Genomic DNA, 10,000 nt, shown 5'->3' with positions numbered 1-10,000 from the left:
CACTGAAACACCTGCACGCACTCGTGCACACACTCACACACACACAAACAAACTCATACACACACACACACACAGACATACACACACAAACACACACACACACACACACACACACATACACTCGCGGACATACACTCACGCACACTTTGCATGAAGAATGCAAATGTGGGTAGATCAAACAAGGAATTATTTGGGAAACGACAAAAATACAAACACTACATGCAGAATGATTGATTTGCACGATGATGCACTGTTCAACAAAAAGGGTTGCATTCTGTTGTCTCTGTATGAACTGCAACAGTCTCTAGGACTATGATCTGTGCATATAGAGTGATATGCCTATAGAGGGAATCACTACTCCCTTGTGGTACAAGAGCGCCATATTTCTGCCAGCTCACTGGGCGAGTAATAATTTAATTTAGAAGTAGGCCACTCAACAAGGCATTGAAGGCCCTTATGAGAAACACCTTCGCATTTCAATATGCTATCAGGGAATCCGAGGTACGTTGGTTGGTTTGAGATGCTGATCACAACCCTGTTTCTGTTCCCACACTCAACCAGGCTAAATGCCCAGGCAACACTTATAAAGCAAACATCCAACACATATAACACTTTCATTGTTATGTAATATGACTGTTCACTCAAATGTACCCGATTTTGGGTTTGGGGTCAATTATTGTCCATTGTTCAAATATTGTGCTTGTTATACCGGTGGGATAATTGCAGTGAGTCAGGGTGAGTGTTTTGGTTCAGATCCCAGCCAATGTGGTCCATTGATTTGGTTGAAAGCCGGCCGTGTGCTTGAATCACTGGGTACTGTGAGGGCCTTGTGTTTGTTCAGAGAATGGGTGGTCCAAATAGGATTTTTGCTCTCCCTGATTCTTTGTCTCACATTTAATTCCCAAGTAGCGCTATGGTCTCCGAGACCACCTTAGACCCAGGGTAAAGGTCAAGGGGTCAGGCACAACTCAACTTCTGAACATTGGTAGGATAGAGACCATTGACCAGTGGTTCCCCACCTTTTTGACTCTGACCCCATTTCTAGCTCTGAAAATGTTGAGATAATTTTTGTTCATCTGCTTCCAGACTAATTGTTTGAACTCAATCAACTGGTGATATCTGTACCCCGGTGAATGTAATCGCATCGCTCTACTACATTGATTACTTGTACTTTGCTCATGGTTATAAATCATTAGGCAGTCAAATTGAATATACAGGAGGTTTATCCTTAGCACATTTAAAAATGTATGCTAAAATGGATTATGGGGTCTATAGGGTCCTGCGACCCCTTATGCATGTCAAGATACCGCTATGTTTGGGAAACACTGGCATTAACTGTTCTGAAAAAGTTGGAGAGCTCTCAAAGTTGCCCTCTGGTGGCCAAATATAGAGCAGCGTAATTGTGAGAGCCACATATGCAATAGACCTATATTATACAAAGATATAGTGAGGAACTGTGTATGGATTTGGATATATACAGCATGTTTCATTGCTTTAAGCACTTACACATAATCCTGTACTGTAAGTAGCTACGGTAGTATTATCTCAACCATCACTTCTAGAACAGACCAATTTGCACAACATAACACCTTTTTCTTTTATATGCAATGGTGTCACAACAGTTTCTGAAGCAAATATATACAAAATTTGACCTTTTTGTGTAACTGTAGCAAAACATCTTTCTTCAAAAGAGAAATTGTTCTGTTATATACAATGAATTATAATGGAACCTTTTCAAATGTCATCAAGTTATTTTGATCCGGTTATTTTAACACTAGGTCGTTTTTTTTTTATGTCGGTTAGAGCCCTAGCATTGACATTGCATTTTTACTTCATCAATTATATCTATAGTGCACCTGTTGCACAGTCAAATCTAAATCAAACGGACCAAAAATAAATATTATGAGCTGCATTTGTGTTTCCTACTTTGAAATGCATATATATACATAGACGCCGTATTGACTGCTGTGAAACGGTAAAAAAAAAAATTCTGGATAAAAAGCTCAATAATTTCTCAACGGACATTTTTTTCATATTAAACAATTTAATATACATTTAATATAAAAACGCTCCAAGTAAATGAACAATTATTGAATAAAAACATCTTAAACGTTATAGTGCTTACAATACAAGAAAAAACACAGCTTTACCTGCATTTGTTTACAGGATACGGCCGCGACGTTGGTGTACAAAGGCCTATAGGCTTGTCTATTTATATAAATGTCTACGGTGAAAAGTGTGCAACCGCCCTCATGCGCTACGGTTGTATAACAACAGGGGATTCTGTAGCGTGTCCCTCTGACTTGTGAAAAGAGTTGGGGAAAATAGAAAGCGCCCAGGGCCGCTGGTGGGAGAGAGCAGGGGAAAGCGCGTTGTGCTTCTGGCTTCAGCAGCAGCAGAATCTCCCTGTGTGACCGCATCTGCTGTAGCGCGGGGCGCTGTGGCATAGACGGCTACTTTGTTGTGTTGTGTTGTGTTGTGTTGTGTTGTGTTGTGGGTGGGCGTTCTGGTGGGTGCGTGTGCGTACCAGTGCCGACATGCAAAAGCCCCAACGCACTGTGACCCCCCTCCTACTTATATACAGTACGTGTGTGTGTGTGTGTGTGTGTGTGTGTGTGTGTGCGTGTGTGTGTGTCTTTCTGTGTGTGTGTGTGTGTGTGCGCGTGCGTGCGTGTGTGTGCGCGCGTGTGCACTGATATACTGTGCTGCAGGTGTAATGTATAGACTTAAGATCTGACCCTGATACTAATGGGTAGAAGTGCTTTCAATGTCCGGGCTGCTGAACAACTGAAAGAGTCAAGTATGGATTAACGGTTATATTGTAAGAAGAAGGAGTTTAGTCAGAATGGAATACACTTGAGTATTTGTGTGTTATCCTCTCCTCTCCACTCCTCTCTTCTCTTACTTACCCTTTTCTCTGTCATGTGTTATCTTGGATTGCCATGAGGCACAGGCCTCATATTTACAGGCCACGTGTTTGTGTGTCTGTGCTTGTGTGTGTGGGTGTGTGTGTGTGTGTGTGTGTGTGTGTGTGTGTCTGTGCTTGTGTGTGTGTGTGTGTCTGTGTGTGTGTGTGTCTGTGTGTCTCTCTGTGTGTGTGTGTGTGTGTGTGTGTGTGTGTGTGTGTGTGTGTGTGTGTGTGTGTGGGTGTGTGTGTATAGCTTGTAGATCAGAAGGAAGTTTAGGCGCTGAGTTTTTAAAAGTACTACAGGGGTAGAATATAACAGTAGAATATAATATTAATAATATAAGATAGAATATGAGGGGATTCACACTATTATTCCATCCCTCTGAGGTTCAGAAATCAATTAGAACGTTGTTTCACTGTGACACTGGGACATTAGTAAGAGCGCATCAGTCCAAAACTAAATCGAAACAATGCAGGCACATTCACACAACAAGACAACACCAGCCCTGTTCATGTGCTACCCAGTCAATGTTATCTGCCTGGTGCGTTCTCTATCAGCAGTCTGCCCCTGGCTGTCGGCTCAGACTATCCCCCCAATACCTTAGAATCCATCTTTAGCTCATCTCGTTGGCAGCGATATCACATTTGGACTCCATTGACAACACCAAATTAGATGTGAGTCCTTGGGAACGACGGGTTCATTCCAAGGACATTATGTCATCGTGTGTAGAGACGAACCTACTGTTGTTCAACGCTGCCGCTACTTCGCTCAGCCAGCCCCGGGAACAATAACAATGTTGTAACTATTTGTTTCTTCACACGAAGTGTGATACTGTCCCCGGCCAATAGAGGGCAGGGATGTCTTATTTTTGGAACGGCAAAAGATTTTGTCTTTTTAATAAGAGGTATTGTTTATATTGAGAGTGACCGGATACTGCTGTGTGTGCGTGTGTGCTTGTGTGTGCGTGTGTGCTTGTGTGTGCGCGTGTGTGTGTGTGCGCGCGCGCGTGTGTGTGTGTGGGGTAGTATCCAAGGTCTGTGCTACATAATGCTGGAGGGCATATATATATTATATTCCTATGTGTAGGTCATTCCAAGGATCGCATGGAAAACAATGAGCTGCTCTCAGCTAGGCCTGAGGCTAGCAGTATGTCAATCAATATGTAGAGCTCTCTCTCTCTCTCTCTCTCTCTCTCTCGCTCCCTCTCTCTCAATCTCTCACTCAATCAGATCTTCGAGGTTAAAGAAAATCTCTTGAGTCAACCATTTGGATTTGGTAATTGCTAACTCGATTTGTTTGTGTGTGTGTTTGTGTGTGTTTGTGTGTGTGTGTGTATGTATATGTTTATGTGTGTGTGTGTGTGTGTGTGGGTGTGTGTGTGTGTGTGTGTGTGTGTGTGTGTGTGTGTGTGTGTGTGTGTGTGAGTGTGTCTGTGTAGTTGTCCATTTGGTGGCAGCACTTTCTTTGCAGACAGCAATGACCTGGAAGCTGACACAAACAATGTTGCTGCATACACATACACAAACACACACACATCCACGCGCACCATTTGCCTGCTGTGAGTATCTGTCCATAGTGTCAGAGTGTGTTCAGTGGCCATTTGGAACGGTGTGTGTGTGTGAGTGTGTGTGTGTTAGTGTGACGGCACTCTCCAGCATCCACCATGCACAAGTGAAGAAGTAGGCCGCTTAAAGATAGCTCCCGGCAGCCTCAATACTGATTCCCAAAATATATTTGCTTGTGAGTCTCTCCCTCTGTCTCATTCTCTCCCTCCATCTCTCCCCCCTCTCTATCTCCTGCTCGATCCCCCCTCTCTCTCTCCTCCTTCTCTCTCTCCCCTCCTTCTCTCTCTCCCCCTCTGTCCCTGTCTCCTTGTCCACTTCTCTCTATCTCCTGTTCCATCCCCCCTCTCTCTCCTCTCTGTCTCTCTCCTCTCTCTCTCACCCGCTATCTCTGTCTCCTTGTCCACTTCTCTCTACCTCACTCTCTCTATCCCCCTCACTCTCACTTTCCCTCTACCCCTCTGTCTACATTCTGGTCCTTTCCATCCCTCATGCATACACCCTGCTTTCCGTTACTTGCTAAACTAATTTAAAAAAAACACCATACCATAATCGACATACATAGAGTCTGTCAGCATATCAAGATGCGTAACAAAATGTGTGTGTATTCCATGTTTATTTTTTATGTGTGTTTATGTAACCACGATGAGTTGTGTAGGGATGGTATGGTACCCTGTCCATTCAATTCATCCTTCTCACTTCTAAGGTCTGTTAATGGAAAGGTAGCCTCTGGATCGTACCATTTCTCTCCACAAGGAAGGGGGGGAGCGGGTTAACCCACATACCTTTGTGTGCTCTGTCAACCCCCCCCCCCCCCCCCCCCCCCCCCCCCCCCCAGGTGGTGAAATCCATACATAAACGTCTTCTTTTTACTATGTAACAGCAAATGAGCTATGGTAGTGTCAATACAGGTGCGCAATGATTCATAGCTAGAAACACGTAGTGTATGAAGCTAAAATATAACTAGAGCACATGGCGTACGACCGTTTCCCAAACCCCAGGCTCAGACATTGCCGTAGACAATGAAACACTTTGTCTTTTGGAGAAATGTTGACAGCATTATACGTGGCAAATGGATTATCCTCATGTCAATTATGCCCTCTCGAGGTCCTAATTTGACAGTCAAAGCCCATTTTCATACAGTGTCACGTGACACGCTGTTAATATCGGATTCAGAGACGGCACAAAGGGAAACGTGGAGTCTTGTGTCTGCGTGCTGTACACACATATACATAGACCGGTGAATAAAAAGTGTAATGGATGCATTGCTCTCTACCAAATCCCCCCCCTCATCTCTTTGTGCTTCAGTCTGAGGACCCCCATGTGTACTTTACACCCCCCCCCCCCTCCCCCCTCGTTGGCCCACATTCACACAAGAATGAGGACAATAGTTGCACAGAAGTGTGTGTGTGTGTGTGTGTGGGTGTGTGTGTGTGTGTGTGTGTTGTTTGTCTAATGTAGTCCTTTTATGTGGGAAAGTGGAACTGGATGGGAAGGTAGGAGAGAAAGGGGATCATTGTGTGTATGTGTGTGTGTGTTTGTGTGTGTATGTATGTGTGTGTGTGTGTGTGTCTGTGTGTGTGTCTGAGTAAGATTAGTCTGTGTTGCTCGATGTGTGTGCGAGTGTGCACAAGTTTGTGTGTGTCTACGTAAGATCAGTGTGTGTTGCCTCGTGCACTTATGTGTGTGTATATTTGCACATGTGTGCCCAGTTGGGTGCGCCTGCCTGCCTTTTGTCCCTCTGTCTACTAATCACCCTTCTCCCTCTGACTTAGCCCTCTTAAACACACACTTAAACACGCCCTTGTTTCATGCCTTAACTGCTCAGATCATTTTCTAGCGTTACCCTGCATCTCAGACAGGCTAACCTACATCTCACACTGGTAGGGGGAAAACACCAGCAGCAATGACTCAAGCCTATGACCAGCATTGTTGCGTTCACGTCGGCCCATCACATGGAAATAACGCCTTCGATTTGTGTTTATAATTTATACAGTTTGATGGTTTAATAGCTCGCGACAATTTTGATTGAATGTTTTACATGCTCCTTCACTCCCCGCTCTTGTCACACCTGCTGAGTGTAGGGACACAGACACAACAACGCACAGCAATGAGCAGGCACACACATACACACATGCAGGCTGACATGCTATACATCATCATAACCAGGTCAGAGGGAGAGGCAGAGCAGAGACCCCCCTCATGGTAGATCCTTGGGCTACCGCTCTCTCTCTCTCTCTCTCTCTCTCTCTCTCGCACTCTATTTCTTTTCTCTTTCTCTCTCTCTATCTCTCTCTCTATCACTCTCTCATTCACTCATGTAGAAGCGGATCCATCTGCACTGCCAGACAGTGATAGCATGACACTAGCATAGAGAGAGATGGAGAGAGAGAGAGAGAGAGAGAGAGAGGCAGCAAATGGAGAGAGAGAGATAGAGAGGCAGCAAATGGAGAGAGAGAGAGAGAGAGAGAATGGGGGGAAGACACATTTCCCACAGAAATGGGGGAAAACAGGATGAGGGGGAGGCTTATGCAGGGGCCGTGAACAGCAGACGCACACTAACACATAGCATGCATGCAAAACAAGGGGAAGAGGGGGAGGAAGGGAGGCAGGACGATGGCAGATGAGGAGGGAAGGAGGGGGAGGGAGGGGAGCAGATCTGTGCGGCGTTGCCCTGAGATACAAGATGTGTCGTAATAAGGCAGTGAAGGGGGGGAGACAGAGAGAGAGAGAGAGAGAGAGAGAGAGCGAGAGAGAGAGAGACAGAGAGCGAGACACACAGAGAGAGAGAGAGAGAGAGAGAGAGAGAGAGAGAGAGACAGAGGGCGAGACACAGAGAGAGAGAGAGAGAGAGGGACAGAGAGCGAGACACACAGAGAAAGAGAGAGAGAGAGAGAGAGAGAGAGAGAGAGAGAGAGAGAGAGCGAGAGAGAGAGAGAGAGAGAGAGAGAAAGGGGAGAGAGAGGGGAGGGCTGAGGCACTGAGGGAGTGACTAATGTAATGCCAGGACAGGGGGGAGGTGAAGAGCACCACTCTTATGAAAAATGCGCCGGTTTCTCTCGCTGTTTAGCCAGGCTGGAACACCCCTCCGCCTGCGCAGACAGTGGAACGTTCCATCTCGCTCTGGGCTCTGTTGTTGTGCAGAGCTGCAGAAGGCCTGACAGAGTCAGCTAGACAGAGGCAGAGAGAGAAAGAGAGAGAGATGGAGAGAGAAAGAAAGTACTAGAGAGGGAACATAATATATAGAGAGTGAGAGCCAGAGAGCAAAAAAGGAGAGAAAGAGAGAGAGAGACAGAGAGAGATAGAGAGAGACAGAGAAGGAGAAAGAGAGAGAGAGAGAGGGAGAGAGAGAGAGAGAGAGAGAAGAGAGAGAGAGAGGGAGAGAGAGAGAGAGGGAGAAAGACCCACTGCACCCAGTGTGGGTGTCTCATATCGTCGCTCTACTGGACCGGCGTCGCCAAAGGAGCACAGAGAGGACCTGAAGGGGATCCACTCTAAGGACCAAGAGAGAGAGAGAGAGAGAGAGAGAGAGAGAGAGAGAGAGAGAGAGAGAGAGAGCAGCAGCAGGAGGAGGAGGAGGAGAAGGCGGGGAAGGAGGAAGGAAGGAAGGAAGGCAGCAGCCGGAGCGGAGCTGACATCTTGGCTGACTTTACGCGTCTCGGCGGCTCTCCTCTCAGACACGCACATGCGCGCTCACGCACACGCGGAGCCGCACACACTCGCCACGCACTCGGCGCACACCCGTGCGCACGTGCAGACGCGCACGCACGCACGGGCCCGCGCGACGCCGACTCCCCGCGGCGGACTGCGGCCAGCCCCGGCCGCGCCGCAGCTCACCTTTGTGGCCACCGGTCCCCCATCCTCGCCGCTCCTTTGAGCGGGAGGACGAGAGAGGCAGAGAGGCAGAGAGAGAGCGACGAGGAGCGAGCGAGAGAGAGAGACAGAGGAGGAGACAGAGGAGGGGAGGCAGTAACACCCCTCCCTCCCTCCCTCCCTCCTGACACCCCCTCCCCTTTCCTCATCAGACTGCACAGCGGAGGATAGAAAGAGAGAGAGAGAGAGAGAGAGAGAGAGAGATATAAACAGATATTGAAGAGAGAGAGAGCGAGAGGGGAAGCAGTGTTGGCGTCTGGTCGTTCTCTCGTCTCTGCGCGGACCCTCGGCCAGCGAGCGGCTAACAGGCACCGCTCATGTCCGTGAACTCAGAGAAATCCTCGTCCCCCGACAGGTAACGCAATACCCAGCATGCATTTTGATTCCTCCATTCCTTCACCTCATCTTTCTGTCTCTCTCCCTCTCTGAATTACAATGTCTCTCTCTCTCTCTCTCTCTCTCTCTCTCTCTCTCTCTCTTTGCTTCCCTCCTGTCTTCTCATTCTCTCTGTCTGTCTCCATTTCTCCTTTCTCCCTCTCTCTCTATTTCTCTGTCTCTCTCTCCCTATTTACCTTCCCCCCTCTCTCTCTCTCGGTCTCTCTCTGTTTCTGACAGTCTGTCCATCGCTGGTTTTCTCATTCTGCTATTGTCTGGGTCACTGCCGCCAGCGGGGAAAATCGCAGTGGACGCGTTGTTGCATGGCGCAGAACACTGATTCGGAAACATCCCTGATTACACACACGCATGCAGAAGCATGCAACAAACACACACATACACACACACACACACACACACACAAACGTACACACACATGCACGCAGACACACACGCACACACACACACACACACATATACAGCAGCATGCAACACACACACAATCACGCATAAACATCAACACACACACACACACACGCACATGCAACAGCAAGTAACACACACAACAATACACACACAAACACACACAATCAAAAAAATACACACCAACACACAAACATGCAGCAGCATGCAGCACAAACACACACACACACACACACACATACACACACACACACACACACACACGCACACACATGCACATGCACACATAAGTCCCTTCACTAATTCTCTGTATACAAGGAAAAAGGAAAAGTCGTAGCTATACTCCTGCACATACACATGCATACTACCTGTGCTTACGCACACACACACACACACACACACACACACACATCCACACAGAAACACATACACAGTTGCATTAACAAACATATAGACTCAAACACTCACAGCATGCAAAAAAACACCCACGAGCTATAAACATGCACACATACAACACAAACACACACACACACACACGCGCCCACACACACACACACACACACACACACATGCAGCCTGTCTCTTTGCGATAAAGAGCTTACACAGCAAGAGTGACAACACGCCTACAGCAACACAGGGGGCAGGGGTGCATCTCAGACAGCAGCAGCAGCAGCTTCTTCTGCACGGCACACCTTACAGCCTCACCCATCGACAACACTGCCACCACCCAACGGAACACACTGGCCTCTGGGCCCAAGCCATGCCCACGCACCTGACCCGTGTGTCTCGGTAGAGAGCTAAGGCAACCACACTCAGTGGGATGGTTGGAGTAGAAATGTGTGTTGTTGCAGAGCACAC

The 10,000-nt window shown here is 47.4% G+C and overlaps 1 protein-coding gene across 3 annotated transcripts in view; it reads left to right on the top strand.

Annotated features, from left to right (window-relative positions):
* LOC307080473 (SRSF protein kinase 2-like) overlaps nt 1–10,000 on the top strand; it is a 44,080-nt gene that overhangs the window by 4,118 nt on the left and 29,962 nt on the right. Inside the window, exon 1 of one of the 3 annotated variants that reach the window (XM_079743178.1) lies at nt 7,656–8,699. The exons of 1 other annotated variant lie outside the window; for it this stretch is intronic. In XM_079743178.1, coding sequence (XP_079599304.1) covers nt 8,662–8,699 — 38 coding nt within the window. In that variant the 5' untranslated portion in view covers nt 7,656–8,661. Of the gene's footprint in view, nt 1–7,655; nt 8,700–10,000 lie in introns of those variants that run through there. One more of the 3 variants, XM_079743179.1, reaches the window with a different exon arrangement.

Source organism: Pollachius pollachius, assembly GCF_949987615.1.
Source record: "Pollachius pollachius genome assembly, chromosome: 9".
Taxonomy (NCBI): domain Eukaryota; kingdom Metazoa; phylum Chordata; class Actinopteri; order Gadiformes; family Gadidae; genus Pollachius; species Pollachius pollachius.
This window is presented reverse-complemented; position numbering and strand designations above follow the sequence as displayed.